Source organism: Engystomops pustulosus, chromosome 3 (assembly GCF_040894005.1).
Source record: "Engystomops pustulosus chromosome 3, aEngPut4.maternal, whole genome shotgun sequence".
Lineage (NCBI taxonomy): Eukaryota > Metazoa > Chordata > Amphibia > Anura > Leptodactylidae > Engystomops > Engystomops pustulosus.
This window is the reverse complement of record NC_092413.1, coordinates 41,950,412-41,968,968: the sequence shown is the minus strand read 5'-3', so window position 1 is coordinate 41,968,968 and position 18,557 is coordinate 41,950,412. Positions and strand designations below refer to the sequence as shown.

The 18,557-nt window shown below is 43.0% G+C and overlaps 1 protein-coding gene across 2 annotated transcripts in view; it reads right to left on the bottom strand.

Moving 5' to 3' along the window:
* Nucleotides 1–17,685, bottom strand: part of FANCL (FA complementation group L) — a 51,480-nt gene extending 33,795 nt beyond the window's left edge. Inside the window, exons 1-5 of one of the 2 annotated variants that reach the window (XM_072140597.1) lie at nt 17,638–17,685; nt 9,680–9,738; nt 6,247–6,307; nt 1,948–2,004; nt 431–528 (exon numbers count right to left, since the gene is read on the bottom strand). In XM_072140597.1, the coding sequence (XP_071996698.1) occupies nt 431–528; nt 1,948–2,004; nt 6,247–6,307; nt 9,680–9,738; nt 17,638–17,679 (317 nt within the window). In that variant the 5' untranslated portion in view covers nt 17,680–17,685. The other variant, XM_072140596.1, reaches the window with a different exon arrangement.
* Between the last annotated feature and the right edge of the window lie 872 nt (nt 17,686–18,557).

The window sequence follows — 18,557 nt, the reverse complement described above, 5'->3', positions numbered from 1 at the left end:
TTGATGAAGGAAAATTGTAGAACTTTTCATTGCTCAAACTATATTAATTATTTGCTTTCAAATTGTGTTTTATCAGTTTGGGTTGGACCTCGTTGACCCCTTTGGGAGGTCACATGATTGGCCACTAACTGCATTGGGTCCACCATAGGGAACTTTTATAGAAAACTTTTGTCCCAAAACCTATAATGTCGTAGCAATGTGTTATTAATGTCTTTGCTGAGACCAGTTGTGTGAAAATCAGTGAGATTTTACTTTAATGTTTCATGGACTTCATGAGTGCTGCCCTTTTCCATTTAGTCTTTAATAACTGTACAATGTAAGGAGCCTTTCATCCCGACTGCTGTTGTACAGTTAACGAATGGAAAAAAAAAAAACCTGACAGGTCAACGTACATGGAACAAGACAAAACATAAAGAACATCCAAACATACTTATCCCAGCCTAAAGTCTCAATGTCCTTAACAAGGGAAGAATAATACTGCGGAGCCGGTGACGCTTCTATTGAATTTGTGCTCTTCAGAGCGGCGTCCTGAAATATAACATATCCACGTGTTCAGAAAACTATTCCTCCTGGATAAAAGCTTATTTCTTGCAACAGATTATTACAGTAAAGACCATATTAAATATTACCGTCATTTGTTTGAGGACCAGTGTGTCCATGCAACTTTCGTGAAAAGTCAGGGATTAAAGGGGTTGTAACAACTGTACAAGTTACCCTCCAATCTACATAACCGGGGAGAGCAAGTTGATCAGTGAGGGTCCAACTATTGGGACTCCCAATCATTAAAACAGGACTGCCAGCAATCCAGATTAAGGGAGTCCTGTTCACACTAATGGGTGGATCTTCAGGTCGAGCATGTGCCCTGCCACTCCATTCAATAGTATGGGAGTGTCAGAAATTGGCAGTATCTCGGGCACTCATATAGGCAGTAAATGCGAGTGCTGGATATGCAATTTCTGACACTCTCAAACTACTCAATAGATGTGCAGATGCTCGACCGACTGCTCCATCAATTAGGTGACACTCCCCATCCTTTATGCTTAACAAGAGTGAGTGTGGCCCGTTGTAACCAGATACATAATTTACATTAAAATCTGGGTTTAAATTATAAATGACATTTAACGCTAGTTGAAGCACAGATCAGTTCCTGGTGACGATGTGCTTAACTCAATAAGGGGTAAATCCCTCTTTATAAAAATCAAGATGAGCATAGGATAATCCAATCATGATAAATTCCCCCCCATTGTACAGGGCATCTCCCTTGCACGCAATGCTAAACATTAAAAGATAACAAAAAAAAAAAGTTACAGAATTAACCATAATACTTCTAACTACAAGTGTGATTAACTCAATCCTGACTGCGGTAAAAGTCCTGAAACACGGTAGTTTCTCCTGCTCAAACACTAATCAGAGGAGAAGGTCCTTTCCCCCTGTAACAGGCTCTCTTATAGATGCCCCATTTACAGTGGAAAACTTTTGAATGTGGGGGGGGGGGGAAATTAAAACATTTTTAATTGTAAACAATTTTCTCAGCACAACCCCCCCTTCCCTCCCCAACTCGGCTGAGGAATCTGTCAAGGAGGCAACTATATAACTGTCAACTATGGAATATACTGTAATGTTTCTGTGGGAACCCGTCCCCAGTAAAAAAAAATGGGTCTGGCAACAGGTTCCCTTTAGACCAAGATGTAGGAAAATTCAATAAATATGCTCTCGGTCAATAAAACCATTACGGAAGCAAAAAAAATATTTCATAGATTGTTGAGAGACGTTAAGTGACCCAGACCAAATTGTTAGGAATAAACAAACAAAATGAATAAAGGGGGAATCGGTGTTGTGTTGTATTTTGTGTTGCTGGACAATGACAAATAACTGACAACATGTTTATTAATTTGAGGAACAGTTTATTTTTTTGTGCTTAGTAAGATGAATAACAATGCCGCTTACCAATATGGTCTTCAGCTCCATCATAAAGCTGCCGAGGTTCTGACTCTGTTGTAACCTCTTAAGAAAGACAAGAACGGGAGAAATTCAATCTATAAACGCTTTTCTCCTTGGGTCTATTTGTAAACTAGTATTAAAGGGGCTTTAAAGGGAACCCGTCACCACATTTTCACAAATACAGATAGTGACAGGTTCCTATAAAGCCCTATTAACCAACTTGCAGGCTTTTTTTTTTTTTTTTTAAAGGGTACCTACCACCACGAATCTACCTATAAAAGGTAGATCGGGTGGTAGGTGGATCAATAGGGCTAATCCTCACGGACCCGCACTTTTTTGAAAAGTTTTATTATCCCTATATTCAAATTTTCTTATGCGGCTACTGGGGCGTGGAGTAGCCGCATCTGAGTTTACACGGGGCGGCTACTCCACGCCCCAGTAGCCTTTGTTCTCCTCCTACCGAAAATCTCCTTGTAGCTGCGCGCCCTCGTCCGACGAATCTGCTGTCTGCGCAGAACAGCAGGCCGGTGTCTGTGCAGCTCTGGCTTCGGAGCAGTGACCGCGCAGGCGTGGGCCTGCTGTTCTGCGCAGACAGCAGATTCGTCGGACGAGGGCGCGCAGCTCCTTGTAGCTGCATGCCGAAGATTTTCGCTAGGAGGAGAAAAAAGGCTACTGGGGCGTGGAGTAGCCGCCCTGTGTAACTTCAGATGCGGCTACTCCACGGCCCAGTAGCTGAATAAGAAAATTTGAATATATGGATAATAAAACTTTTCAAAAAAGTGCGGGGACGTGAGGATTAGCCCTTAAAAGGGCTATCCTCACGTCCTATTGATCCACCTACCACCCGATCTACCTTTATAGGTAGATTTGTAGTGGTAGGTTCCCTAAAAATTGTTGACATCACACACCGCCTCCAGCACCGATCATGGGCCTTTGCTACACTATGTAGCAAACACCCAGTGTGTATGAACAAGGCTCAGCCCTCTGGCCGAAGCAAATTTGGGGTGTGGTTAGGGGCGTGGTCAGGGTGGGGGGAGAAAACACATTTTGTCCCTTTTTCTCATCCAGAAAAGTTGGGAGGTTTGTAATTGAGTTTCCCTGCAGGTCATGTGATCATGATGTCATTGCAGGTCTTTTAGCCTCCAAAAAGTAATATACTCTTGGGGGTTGCAGGACCTGAATGACGCACTTCCTGTACCCTCCCTCTCAGTATGTGCAAATTTCTCAAATTTCAGCATCTTAAATAAAGTGATCTTCCCATTGAAAAATAATTTAAAAACGTTATCAATATATGACTGATTTTATGTTAGGAGTTGTCGTACTGTATGTAGCGTGGTCTCTTCTTTGTGGTTTAGTATAATTAGAATATTCTTTGCACTTGAACAAAGGTCCGTAAAAAATGTATAGAAAAGTCTACTCCATAGATGGAGATATTAAAAGCAGACATGATCGGGTTAATCAGAACAGAGGATGTGAAGAGATGCAAGCGCCAAAATGCATCATAAGGAAATATATGTTTCTACATATAACTTTTCAGCTTCAAATGTCTTATATCAAGTTATTTTAGAATAAGTCTTTCTGCAAAAACTTTTTGACCTTTTGACCAGAGTTAAACAAAACTAGAAATAAAGTTTGCACATCAAATGTAATCATGTTTCTAATTTTAAAGCAAATTACTATGACAGGCTTCTCAAACACATCCTTATGATAAAGCACAGAAAGTCCTGCCCAGACCATTCCAATTGGGACATTACTGCTCCCAATTATTGGCCTCAGAGGTGACCTCCACCTTCATGACCTGGTCCTGAGATTACTCCAATGACATGTCGCGGACTTAAGGTCAAAACCGAGGTTAGGTTTCATTCACACCACTGTAATGGGGGCCAAACTGGTCATACAATTTCCAGCTGAATAACATAATAATATTTAAAGAAATGCTTTAACCCTTTCATGACTGGATTGGTACCTGAATGTCCAGGTCAATTTTTGCAGCGCTCTTCTGCTCTTTTTTTTAATGAGGCCATCTTTGGAACAGCTTCTGTATCATGACCAATTTTTTCATGACACATGAGACTAACTTGATGGGATAGTTTTATTAACCCCTTTGCGTCACAGCATTTTTTCATTAATTTTTTGCTCTCCACCTTCAAAAGGTCTTCATATTTTGTTTCGGTACGATCATAGTGATACCAAATTTATATGGGTTTTATTGTGTTTTAATAAGTTTTTAAAAATTAAAACAATGTGCCATCTTCTGACGCTAATAACTTTTTCATACTTTGGTGTAGGGAGCTGTGTGAGGTGTTATTTTTTATTTGCGAGATGAGCTGACATTTTCAATGCTACCAATTAGAGGACTGTGTGACGTTTTGATCACTTTTTATGACATTTTTTTATGTGATGTAAAATGGTGTAAAAGGCGCGTTTCAGACAATTGAGACCCATTTTCCGTTACGGGTTCACCACTGGGAATAACCGTTTTTTTATATTTTCATAGTTTGGGCATTTTGGGATGCAGCAATACATAACATGTTTGTAACTTTGACTGTTTATTTAGTTTTATATCAGTTCTTGGGAAAGGGGGGTGATTCGAATTCTTTTTTTCCCTTTTTTGTATACAATAAGCAGACGCATTAGCATGCATTTTAGTCATTTTCCCAATAAAGAATTCTCTGTCGTAAATAAGAGGAAGAAATCGCACCGCTTTATTAGGACAAAAGAGAATCCTTTTGGATTCATACTTTACAAACAATAGAACCAAGGGGACCTATCCGAGGAATCCTTTTCCTGAACAGACATGCCAAAGACTTTATCAAAAGTATTGAATACTACATAACTTGATTTATTCGATTACTAAGCTTTATCCATTTTTCCTTGTTTTACAGAAGAAATGACAAATAGCGTGGATAGGGTCTAAGGGACTGATCCATCCACATAGATATTGTGGTATATGGTAATAGTATACATGGACTGACATTTTCCCCATCCCTGTTCTGCTTTCTACATAAAATACATTTACAGTCCCCTTTCACATTCTGACATTCTCTCAGTTCCATTATTTTTTTCTTCCTTTCCCTCTATTCATAATATTGCAGTATACAGCGATAGTTTCTCACATCATCCTATACACAATACATTTTGGCATTTTGCTTTTCCTCACTCTTATCAACTGGGCCTGGATGGATCCAATATACCGCAATATTTCCTGAGAATCGGGATGAGCTTCCTGGCTCCATCACTGCGCAAGTGCGCCGCCAGATGCATCTCCTTGGATACCCAATCTTCCATGTCCTTGGACGCACATTAGGGCTGGGGATGCGCCGGGGCCCGAACTTCCGGTTTCACGAGCACTTGCCCAAACTCATGCCCTGCCGAACTTCCGCATCTTTCAGGCATTTAAGAGCATCTATAGCGGATGACACCTCCTCTCTACTCCTCCAGGCTACCAATGCTATCTATACTCCGTAAGTTCACTCTGCCTAACTTAATGATTATATTCTATAAGCATTTATTTAATGACTTCTCACTATTGATCATTGTTCTTCTATACAAACTACAAACTATATCCTTTCCTCCTACTAATTGATGCCTATGTAAGATCACCCCATTGATATGTGGTTACCACGTAACTACAGCATTTATCAGCTTATGCTAGACTATATTACATCATATTAATTCACTAAGACATCTTAATATACAATCTATCTTTTACAGAGATCAATATACTTTTCCTCCTTGTAACTTTACCACATGGAATGTCCAAGATTGTGTATACATATGACTCCATTATTGTAAACTACACTCCACTCTTTTTTTTTTCCCCTCTCTAGATACAGATCTAGTTTCATTAAGGTCGGGATGACCGAAACTTTGCAAAGTACAATGTGATCTGTTTTCTTCATATCCAAATATACTTATCTAGTGGTGGTGATGTATATAAGGCACTTGAATTAAAAGAAAAGCAAAAGATTTCAAGGGGTGTGTGCTATGTTTTTCTACTCTCATCACATGCTTCAGGTAGTCTAATTACAAACATGCTGTCCTGATGCATGTTGACCTCAGAGCCCTTAACGAAATATAATTTTATAAGAAGGAATGATAGACATTCCAGGCAGAATCTAAGGCTAGGAAGAAGCCAGCAGCATGATACAAGTATCGTTGAGCTTGTTGTTATACGCTCTCTCCAGCTATTTCAAAACTAATTAATTGTCAGTAACTTTACAGCTACTCTTTAACTCTGCTATCATAACTATATATATATTTTTAACACTTTTGACAAATTAAGACTTAGAATGTTTTCTTTACCTGCTTCACAACATGCACATATCCATGAAGAACTTTCTTCAATTGCCAGCTGCATTCTAACCTGCAGATAAGAAGATCAGATGCATTACATAATAGGAAATGCAGCAACTAAGGCTCAGTTCACACCGGCGTTCAGCAGGTCCGGTTCCCCTCTTCTGTTATCAAAATGTGCGGCAGCCCGTCTCTTCTTTCTCATTATAAGGGAAGGCAACCAACTGCACATTGAAGGCAGTGTGGGACAAAGTGAATGGAGACTTTATGTTCACCTTCTGTTCTTAGTTTTCGATATGGTTTCCTAAAACGGAGAGTGTAACAGACTGCCCCAACGCAGAAGTGAACTGTAAAAGAGGCGTGCAGTGTAAAAGGGTTTCAATGGATCAACGCAGGGATAATGTGTCATATTAGGATACAAACATTGGGGGAGATGTATCATTAGGCAGTATTTTGAGCAGTTATCTATGTGTTAGACTGGCAGGTTTCCACCAGTCTGATTTATAGTCCAGTGTATGTACAGTGTTAAATGCCTTCCTATGGGACTCAATTTCTGCCTTTTTGCAATGGTTTTTGCACGGGAAATTCACAGATACCTCAAACATAAAATTGAGCAAAAACTTCACTACTTGTGCATGTTTGTGATAAATCTCCCCCCGTTGTAGCAATGGACCCAGATACATCACCTCCTATGTGGTGTAGTTTTGCAATTAAATTTGTGTTCTTTTGAAAATTGTGTGTCCACATGTGATTAGTAGGCGGGCTGGGAGACAACCAAAGCTAAAGGATTAATAGTTTTGCCGCCGTTAGTAGAACCGTCGGGAGGTTTTCCTTTGGGGTATGAGTGTGTTATTTGGTATAATCTATTTTGGGTCTGGCTTCAGTGCTGGTAGACAGATTTTATTGATTTCTGACACTATGGATTGCCAGTAGTTCTTTATCTGTGGGCAGGTCCACCAAAAGTGGTACTTATCTAGGCACTGGAACTGATCTGCAACCAGGCCAAATGATCACAGCCTATGGACTCTGAAGTGCTGTGACCACTTTAGGCAGCTGAGAATAAGGTTAGACTCCCACCCCTTGCCCATCCATAACTGCTCACTAATCATAAGAATAGGTGGCTATTTTTTTTCCTCTGGTTGGTATTGCACCTAGGAACAATATGGACAGGAGTGCATGATCCATGTAGTGTCACTGGGACTACACTCTGTCACATAAAGCGCACTGCATCGCAACGGACTATGACACATTGAACTTGGCAAGTCCATGTTAAAGGGGTTGGCCACTTTACCTCATGATTTTTGTAACCTGTATGCAAGTGTGGGGGACAGGATATCAAATTACTTACCGATATACATCTATTATTAGTTCTGCTCTGCTTTCTTGATATGTATAGTGAAGCCTCCAGTCTTTTACCTCATCAGCCAGACATTCCTGTCCATAAAATGGCTGCAGTGAGGATCATATGATCTCTAACTGAAGTAAGGCAGTGACTGGAAAGGTCATCAACAGCATGTATGTTCCAGCTAGGTTTTTTATTTATACATGCTAAGGTTGGCCATTGATGATTAATCCAGGTTCTGGTGTAGACTTGATGCAGCTTGTTAGCCTGCATCCAGACCAGAGCTTCATAACCCATCTGCACTATGGGAGGGCTCTCTCTGGACAGAGCTAGGAGATGGTGAGAGGAAGCAATATTGCCACTGCTAAGTGCTCAGACAAGCCGGTCTTTTGTTTGTATTTTGTTTGGTTTCCCGTTATGATCCTGCATATGTTGGGCCTGTGACTGCAGACTTAATAAAGACTGTATGACACATCAGTCTTGAAACTACAAGTCTGTCTCTGCGCTTCTGTAAACTGTCTTTGCTCTCATCAGTGAGCTGATGCTCTACACAAACAATCGACCTTAATCTTTTATCCATGAAAACAATCGTAAGGTCCTGGCGGGGCAATACTTCAGATAGAGCTGCCACCGGTATCACCTTCTTGAGGATAGCAATACCTTTGAATGAAGGAGGGGAAATCTGCATTATTATTGTCATTTCCCAGCAGAATCCCCTGGACCTGGTTCAGGGTCTCTAATAATAATCCAGCTCTATCTACTCCTCATTGCTCCTTGTGCAGTTTGTCTGGCAAACTGCTACAGCCATGGCACAGGTACCCACAGAAAGGGCTCAGAGTGTCGCCATCTGTTCAATAGATTCAGCACCGCTGCCGTAGGACATGTTCACACACGTCACTTCACAATTTGATATTTTATTGAGCCACTGAGGGAAATTCTTTTGTACACAGTGTCCTAACAATTGTTGCACAATTTGCAGGCTTAACGTTACAGTTCCATAAATACACTACACGTGTATAAAGGCACGTTCTTACATACAAAGTTACACCAGTCACAATAACAGACACAGGCTTGACATACACGGGGCGCCAATGCAGTGCTACAGCGTTGTGGTGAAACAGTGTTGTGCTGCTGTTGGTTTGGCAGATGAGACATTGCCTGTAGCTCTACTTTTTCCAAGTATCGGCGCTTAAGCTGTCTGATGCTGGCTACTGCTAGACTGTTCCCCTTGACTTGTGGTAAGGCACTTGTTGTGATCACTTACATTTCAGGTGTTCCTATGAAGTCGATACTGGTGTTCTTGGCTGCCAGGTTTCGATGCTCTGTTGCACCCAGTTGTGCAACATGAAGCTCCCTGCTGGATCTGCTTGGTGGTGAAGGGGGGTGATGGGGTAAGAGTGCCAAGTTGGGGCCACGGGGTGGGGGTAAAAGCCGGAGCTGATGCACACGCAGCCACTTACAGCGGAGCCATCTTGACACTGCATCTTTCTAAGGCCCACTACTAGTCCACAAGATTTGGAGTAGGTAAGCCATGAAAGGCAGAGGTAATGGTGTGACTTTGCTTTTTAGAAAAACATTTTGAAAGAGTACGATTTGTGAGTAGTAATTTTAGTCCCTTTACTGCCAGAATTGAACCAGAAGGTAGCATTCAGTGTGTGCACTTATAGATGCACTAGGTAAGACCACTAGATTGGGCAGATCTACAGGAGTTCAAAATTGCAAACTGAAGTATATATCTGCCACGGGCAAAAACGAACGGCAGATTTAGTTTTTGCTGTATGAACATGCTCCAGAGCTCACATGCAGCAGTTTCTGTGACTGAACGCAATGTAAATGAATTGTTCTGATTTGTGAAAGTTTAATAGAATTACCGCACTGTGTGAATAAACTCAACCAGGGGTTGCCTTTTACAACAATTTTTTTTTGTTTTATTAATAACAAAGTGCCCTAAAGGAGCCATGTGTTATACAATTAGTTTGCATTGTACGACACTACTGAAGAAAAACTTTTTTTGTGATTAGCGGATAGAAGTAGTTATCACTTAAACGCTTTTTAGAATAACACTTATAGCTTTTTAGAATGAAATATTGAGTGCCGTACCTGGCATTTTGTAGTTGTAAATCTGCTGGCAAAATGACCCTGATTCGGAAGTCCTTTTCCTGTTAGAGGGGAAAACAAATTAATAAATGACAAAAAGAAAAACACAAAAAAAGAAAGAAACAAAAAGCACTTTTACCACAGGATCGGCACAGTGCGCACATCATTTCTCACTTAACAATTGTACACGCTAGTACAAAAGGTGAACAAAACACGATACCACTTATAAATGTGCATGTATTAGAGTCATGGCAGCGGCTGCTTTCAGCTCATGACTACACGTAGGAGATCCATTCACAGCCGCCTTTCATTTACTTTGTGCCGAGCTGAAAAGAAGGGGCTCTTACTTTTGTATAAAAGTTGTGCAAAAGCTACAAGTGACAATGACAAGAGTTTATCATAGCGAGGTCCAACAAACTCAGGTCTCAGAGGGCTGCGAGTATCACGTACAAGGCTGTACTCATATGCCATCTCGTTATTCAGTCTAGGTCACTAATCTCATAACGAGACATTGAGATTGTTGGATTTATATGAAGTCGGTAAAAAAGAAAAAAATACAAAGTAAGATTATTTCTACACAAAAGCCATATGGCAGAACACGTTCACATCCACGTCTAGGAGGGTCCGCAGAAGGCTCACAAAACATGCGCAGCTTGCAGTTCCATTGAGTTCTACCACTTTCTCGTGCCTAAGGCTATATTCACACTGCCATTGCCCGCCCGTACCGTAGCGGGCAACGGCAGTGTACGGGGAGAGGAGGAGGAGGTGAGCGCAGCTCACCCCCGCCCCTCTCCATAGCAACCTATGGCGCACGGCGCCGTATTACGGGAAAAGATAGGACATGTCCTATCTTTTCCCCGGGTACGGAACGGTACGGTGCCGCACGTGTGCGGCACCGTACCGCTCCCGTAGGGTGCCGTGCGCCCATAGAAGTGTATGGGGGACGTATATCGGCCGTATATATGGCGGCCGTATATACGTCCCCCATACGTTCGTGTGAATATAGCCTAAGCCTGCAATTCCTGCCCAGGTGCCACAATTTTTTCTCTGCTCTATGCCACCTCCGTGACAAGTGTATGGGGAGTGGAGTGTATTAAAAGGAATTGTTCGGGCTTTTAAAAAACCCTTTTGCGAAACGGCTGAGGAATGTACTCAAGCAGAAATCCCACAAGCATCAGAAACGCACCGCAATCGCCTTCTCTCTGTAGCGTGCACTGGTGCGATTCTGCCACATCTTGGCATTGCAAATGTTGGCTTCAGGCTCCGCGAGAAGAAAGGATGTAAAAGCTGCGAAAAATGCGGATCTGATAGTATATAGAGAAGGCTGGGAAAAGACGCAAGTTCACCAATTCCAACCTTTAAGAATTAAATAAAGGTTTTATCCCCATAATCCGTGATATTTTTTCTATCCAGAAAGTCATCCAGGCCTCTCTTGAACATGTACATAGAGTCCGCCATAACAACCTCCTGCGGCAGAGAGTTCCATAGTCTCACTGCTCTTACAGTAAAGAACCTTTGTCTATGTTGATGGTAGAATCGCCTCTCATCTAGGCGTAGAGGATGCCCCCTTGTCCTGGTCACAAGCCGTTCAGGTATTTGTACATTGTAATGAGGTCTCCCCTCAGTCGTCTTTTTTCTAAACTGAATAACCCCAAGTTTTGTAACCTGTCAGTGTATTCTAATCCCCCCATTCCCCTAATAATCCTGGTTTCTCTCCTCTGCACCTGTTTTAGTTCTACTATATCCTTTTTAAACAAAACTACCACCCAAAACTGGACACAATATTCCATGTGTGGTCTGACCAGGGATTTGTATAAGGGCAAAACTATGTCTTTATCATGAGAATCTATTCCTCTCGATACATCCCATAATTTTATTTTCTTTGGCAGCAGCTGCCTGGCTCTGGTCACTAAAATTAAGTTTACCATCCACCAATACCCCCAAGTCCTTTTCAACTCCAGTTTTTCCAAGTAATTGACCGTTTAGAACATAATCATAGTATCATAGTATATGAGGCTGGAAGGAGACGCAAGTCCATCAAGTCCAACCTTCAAGAATTAAATGTTTTATCCCCATAACCCGTGATATTTTTTCTCTCCAGAAAGGCATCCAGGCCTCTCTTGAACATGTACATAGAGTCCGCCATAACAACCTCATGCGGCAGAGAGTTCCACAGTCTCACTGCTCTTACAGTAAAGAACCTTTGTCTATGTTGATGGTAAAATCGCCTCTCCTCCAGGCGTAGAGGATGCCCCCTTGTCCTGGTCACAGGCCTAGGTATAAAAAGATCTTTGGAGAGATCCTTGTACTGTCCGTTCAGGTATTTGTACATTGTAATGAGGTCTCCCCTCAGTCGTCTTTTTTCTAAACTGAATAATCCCAAATTTTTTAATCTGTCAGTGTATTCTAGTTCCCCCATTCCCCTAATAATCCTGGTTGCTCTCCTCTGCACCCGTTCCAGCTCTACTATATCCTTTTTATACACTGGTGCCCAAAACTGTACACAATATTCCATGTGTGGTCTGACCAGGGATTTGTATAAGGGCAGAACTATGTCTTTATCATGAGAATCTATTCCTCTCTTGATACATCCCATTATTTTATTTGCTTTAGCAGCAGCCGCCTGGCTCTGGTCACTAAAATTAAGTTTACCATCCACCAATACCCCCAAGTCCTTTTCAGCCTCAGTTTTACTAAGTAATTGACCGTTTAGAACATAATTATACTTTTTGTTTCCATGGCCCAAGTGCATAACTTTACATTTATCAACATTAAACCTCATCAACCATTTCTCTGCCCATCCCTCAAGCTTCCACAAATCCCTCTGTAATGCTAAACTATCGACCTCAGTATTTATTACTTTACACAGCTTAGTATCATCTGCAAATATTGAAACTTGACTGTGTAAACCCACTACAAGGTCATTAATAAAAATATTAAAAAGAAGTGGCCCCAATACTGACCCCTGTGGCACTCCACTGGTAACATCAACCCAATCGGAGAATGTGCCATTAATGACCACCCTCTGTTTTCTATCACTAAGCCAATTACTTACCCAGATACACAGATTTTCTCCTATTCCCAGCAGTCTCATTTTATATACCAACCTTTTATGTGGCACGGTGTCAAATGCCTTTGAAAAGTCCAGATATACAACATCCACAGCGTCCCCCAGATCCAGTCTTGAACTTACCTCCTCGTAGAAACCAATCAGATTAGTCTGACAGGACCGATCTCTCATAAACCCATGCTGACGCTGGGTTATAAGGTTGTGCACAGCGAGATACTCCAGGATAGCATCTCTAATAAACCCCTCAAATATTTTCCCCACCACAGCAGTTAGACTCACGGGTCTGTAGTTTCCAGGATCGCTATTTGATCCTTTTTTGTATATTGGCACCACATTTGCTATGCGCCATTCCTGTGGAACATAACCAGTCCTCAGTGAATCTTCAAATATTAAAAATAACGGTCTGTCTATCACCGTACATAATTCATGCAGAACCCGGGGGTGTATGCCATCTGGCCCAGGTGATTTATCTATCTTAGTGGTTGCGAGGCGGCGCCGTACCTCTTCCTGGGTTAAACTGTTGACATTATAAAAAGAATTTCCATTATTCCTCATTGTGTCTTCCACCAGGGGATTTTCCTGGGTAAAGACAGTTGAGAAGGCGACATTCAGTAGATTGGCCCTTTCCTCATCTCCTTCCACCATGACCCCCATGTTATTTCTAAGGGGACCCACACTCTCTGTTTTTAGTTTCTTATCATTTATATACTTGAAAAATAATTTGGGATTATTTTTGCTCTCCCTGGCAATATTTCTTTCAGTCTCTATTTTTGCGGCCTTTATCTGCTTTTTACATGATTTATTTTTCTCTCTATAATCCTGTAATGCCTCATCGCTACCTTCACGTTTTAGCACCTTAAACGCTTTATCTTTCTCGCTTATTGCTTTCCTTACAAGACTAGTTAGCCACATAGGCTTTTTCTTGTTCCTTTTATGCTTTTTCCCATAAGGTATGTGTTTCTCACAGGACTTTTTCAGAATATATGAGAAAAAGTCCCATTTTTGGGGGGGGCTTTTGTCTTTGAGAGCATTATCCCAGTCTATGCCTTTAAGGTCTTCCCTTAGTTGATGAAAATTTGCCCTCCTGAAGTTTAGAGTGTTGGTTGCCCCTTCACTAACGTGCTTAGTAAAGCGTAATACAAAATCAATGATATTATGATCACTATTCCCCAGGTTCCCCCCAACCTGTAGTTTTGATACCCTATCAGGTCTGTTGGTAAGGATAAGGTCCAGCAGTGCCCCCCCTCTTGTTGGCTCCAGGACTAGTTGCGACAGGTAATTGTCTTTTGTTGTTGACAAGAACCTGCTACCTTTGAAGGACCTGCAGGTTTCTGCCCCCCAGTCAATATCTGGGTAATTGAAGTCCCCCATGATAAGTACTTCACCATGCTTTGAAGCCGCATCCATTTCACTTATCAGCATTTCCTCTGCTGCCTCCACTATATTTGGAGCCTTATAACAAACCCCTAGTAATATTTTATTATTCTTTTTCCCTCCCCTTATCTCCACCCATAGGGACTCCACATGTGCGTTACTGATGTCATCTCGCAAGACGGGCTTGAGGCAAGAATTCACATATAAACAAACCCCTCCCCCTTTTTTATTTATACGATCCTTTCTAAAAAGACTATATCCATCTATAGTAACAGCCCAGTCATAGCTACTGTCCAGCCATGTCTCGCTGATACCCACTATATCATATTTCCGTTCCAACATCAAGAGTTCCAGTTCCTCCATTTTGTTTGTGAGGCTTCTGGCATTTGTGTACATACACTTTATATGGTTTTCCCTGTCCATATTCCTTTTGTCCTTATTTCCCAATCTCATTCCAGCCCCCCTTCCTCCCCCATGGACTATGGCTCTTCCCAGCTCTCTATGTACACCGTCTAGTTGCCCTGCACAAGTGTAGTTGCCCTCCCCCCAGGTCTCTAGTTTAAACACTCCTCCAACCTTCTAGCCATTTTTTCCCCTAAAACAGCAGCCCCCTCCCCATTGAGGTGCAGCCCATCCCTACTGTAGAGCCTGTAGCCCACAGAAAAGTCAGCCCAGTTCTCCATGAACCCAAACCCCTCCTTCCTACACCAACTTTTGAGCCACTTATTTACCTCCTTGATCTCCCGCTGCCTTTCTGGTGTGGCACGTGGTACAGGCAGTATTTCGGAGAAAATTACCTTTGAGGTCCTTGCCCTGAGCTTATGGCCTAAATCTCTGAAATCATTTTTAAGGACCTTCCACCTACCTGTTACTTTGTCATTAGTGCCAATGTGGACCATGACCGCTGGTTCCTCACCAGCCCCTCCCAGTAATCCATCAACCCGATCCGCAACATGCCGAACCCGAGCACCCGGCAAACAACACACTGTTCAGTATGCACGGTCTTTGTGACAGATTGCCCTGTGTGTTCCCCTAATAATGGAATCTCCCACTACCAGCACCTGTCTGACCTTGCCTGTGCTCCCATTACCCTTCTTACTGGAGCACACATTCCCCTGGTTGCTAGCGGCCACATCTTTCTGCAGCATTGCTACCCCAGAGCTGATATCCCCCTCATCCGCCAGCCTGGCAAACTTATTGGGGTGCACCAGATCAGGACTAGACTCTCTACAACTCTTCCCTCTACCCCGCCTTCTACATGTTACCCAACTAGCTGCCCCCTCACTCTGCACCTCCATACTTCCCTCCCCACACCCATCTTCCCCAGAGAGTTTGTGCTCCAGGAGCAGCAAACTTCGTTCCATATTATCAATTGCCCGCAGCCTTGAAACTTGCTCATTTAGATCCAGAATCTGGGCTTCCAGATGAGCAATTTTCACACACCCCACACAGCAGTATTCCCCCTCGAACGGCTGTTCAAGGAAAGCATACATGGCACAGGATGTACACCGTGTAGCAATGCCACTTATGGAGTCCATTATTCTAATGGGGATTACAATAGAAATATGCACAGAAAGAAGAATTTACAGTCAGAGTAACACAGAACACAGAAGTTACCTGCTAAAGCCCCTCAAACTTAAGTCCCTTAAACGTAAGTCACACTTAAGACACTGCACACACTTGAGATCAATGCACACTCGCCGCCAAGCTCATACACTCGCTTTGCTAATGCTTTTTTAAAAGTTATCTGCCACAAAAATCTGCAGAGCTCACTGCAACAGGATCTGGCTGCAAACCATGTTTTCATGGCCCAAATGCATAACTTTACATTTATCTACATTAAACCTCATGAACCATTTCTCTGCCCACTCCTCAAGCTTCCACAAATCCCTCTGTAATGCTAAACTATCGACCTCAGTATTTATTACTTTACACAGCTTAGTATCATCTGCAAATATTGAAATGTGACTGTGACTATTAATGACTACAAGGTCATTAATAAAATATTAAAAAGAAGTGGTCCCAATACTGACCCCTGTGGCACTCCACTGGTAACGTCAACCCAATCTGAGAATGTGCCATTAATGACGACCCTCTGTTTTCTATCACTTAGTCAATTACTTATACACAGATTTTTCCCTAGACCAAGCAGTCTCATTTTATGTACCAACCTTGTATGCTGCACGGTCAAAGTTCAAATATACAACATCCACATCATCCCCCAAAACCATCTGGACCTTACTTCCTCATAAAAGCCAATCAGATTAGTCTGACAGGACTCATCTCTCATAAACCCATGTTGACACTAGGTTATAAGGTTATGCACAGTGAGATACTCCAGGATAGCATCTCTAACAAACGCAAATATTTTCCCTACCACAGAAGTTAGACTCACAGGTCTGTAGTTTCCAGTTTTTTATCCTTTTTTGTATATTGGTACCACATTTGCTATGCGCCAGTCCTATAAAACATAACCAGTTCTCAGTGAATCTTCAAATATATGATATGTCTATCACTGTACATAATTCATGCAGAACATGGCATACACCCGTATGCCATCTGGTCCTGGTGATTTATCTATCTTAGTGGTTGTGAGGCGGCGCCGTACCTCTTCCTGGGTTAAACTGTTGACATTCCAAAGAGAATTTGTATCATTCCCCATCGTTTCTTCCTGGGTAAAGACAGTGGGGAATGGGAATGATCTGGCGGCTGGGCATGTGTTGAGCTTTTTGTTCTGGAAATAGCTTATCCTGGGTGCGCTGGTGGAGACTTGTTTTTGCACTTTATCTGTTACAAAGGAAACAGAACTGGAACGGGTGCAGAGGAGAGCCACCAAAATCATTAGAACGGGGGGACTAGAGTAAAACGCCTTGTGCGCTCGGGTATCAGACTGACCTTCCCCATGTGCTCCAGCGCCATTACCGGATTCATACACATGGACATTAAAATGAAGCGACAAGTCCTGGCTCTTGCACGGATCATGTCAGACAAAAGTACAAAAACACCACCAATATTTCCGTAGACGCCACTACCCATCAGGGGGAATATTCCCTCTATTGTCCCAGGGCTCGAGCGGTCACTGTTCTCCGCTTTTGCGGTTTCTCCAATGCACAAAAGTTGGGGGCATTTTTATGTAATGTAAAACAACCTGCTCCAATGTGCTCAGGTGGGGAGGCTCTGGGGGTGCGCTTATAGTAGGGACTAGATTATGAGGGGAAACCCAACTTTGCAGGGGGGGTATAAGTTTAAAAAACTTGTGTCAGGATCCGCCTCCGCTCACATGCACCGGCTGAGGTTCGGCCACTATACCCGGTGCTGTACCTGAGCCCGGATGAAGCCATCGTACAGTCTCCCGCGCAGATCCTGAGGTAAGAGCAGCGGCCGGTGACTGAGCGGCTCCTCACACATAGCGCACACAGCACCGAGTACCGGAGCGGACAGCTAACACCCGGCCTCCCGCTACCCCACGGAGACTCCGGTCACATGATCGGAAAGGGGCGGGGCCCGGCCTGCAAACCTGTGGCGGGAGACGGAAGAACGCGTCCTCTGCAGCCATCATACAGAGGCGCCATCCCTGTGATAACGTGGTGAATGTCACCTCCGGTTATTACCGTCACAGCTGAGATGGCGCTAGCCCTGTGCCTGGCTGTCCGAGGTGCTCAGGAGTTTTGGAAGTGGGCAAAAGCTGCTGTTCTTTGCTTCTTATATAACTCTACCTTTATGGGAGTCACTGAACCCAGAAGAACTGTCGGCTACAGTTTCGGCTGTTTCCATCGGCTACATTCATTCTATGGTATGGGGGACGTACATACAGCATATATACGTCCCCCATAGAAGGCAATGAGCACACTGCGCCATATGGGAGTGGTGTGGTGCGGCACCGCACCGTTCCTTAGCTGGGAGAAAGATAGGACATATCCTATCTTTCACCGGAATACTGCGCCTTTGCCCATGATTCTCTATGGAGAGGGGTGCTCATTCTCTCCCCAGCCCCAACGGTGTGAATTTAGCCTTATAGTTGGCTGAGATAGTAGTTGCGCTTGTGAAATCAGTAGATAATCCAAGTAGGCTGGTTCTCACATTGCAGGGAGAATGCTTGGACAGTTCTTGACCACTGACGCCTAAAGACAATGCTGCAGTTTTCTACCGCTCTCGTGCTGGTCGCAGGAGCAGGACCCCGTCTCTGAACCTAGGGAGATGCGGCTTATTATCCCTTCTCCACTCCTCACAGCATCGCGCTCTATAGACGCTCGGTTCTATGGACTTGGCTGTCATGTGTGTCTAAAGAGTTAATCAGAGCGGCTGGGTCTAATCTGACCCAGTACACCTCTGATTAACATCAGAGTAGTTTCCCTCTGTAACTGAGGCTCTTATAGATGCAGTTACAGGGGAAAACTTGGGGGAAAAAAAAAGGTAAAATGTCCCACAAGGGTCTAT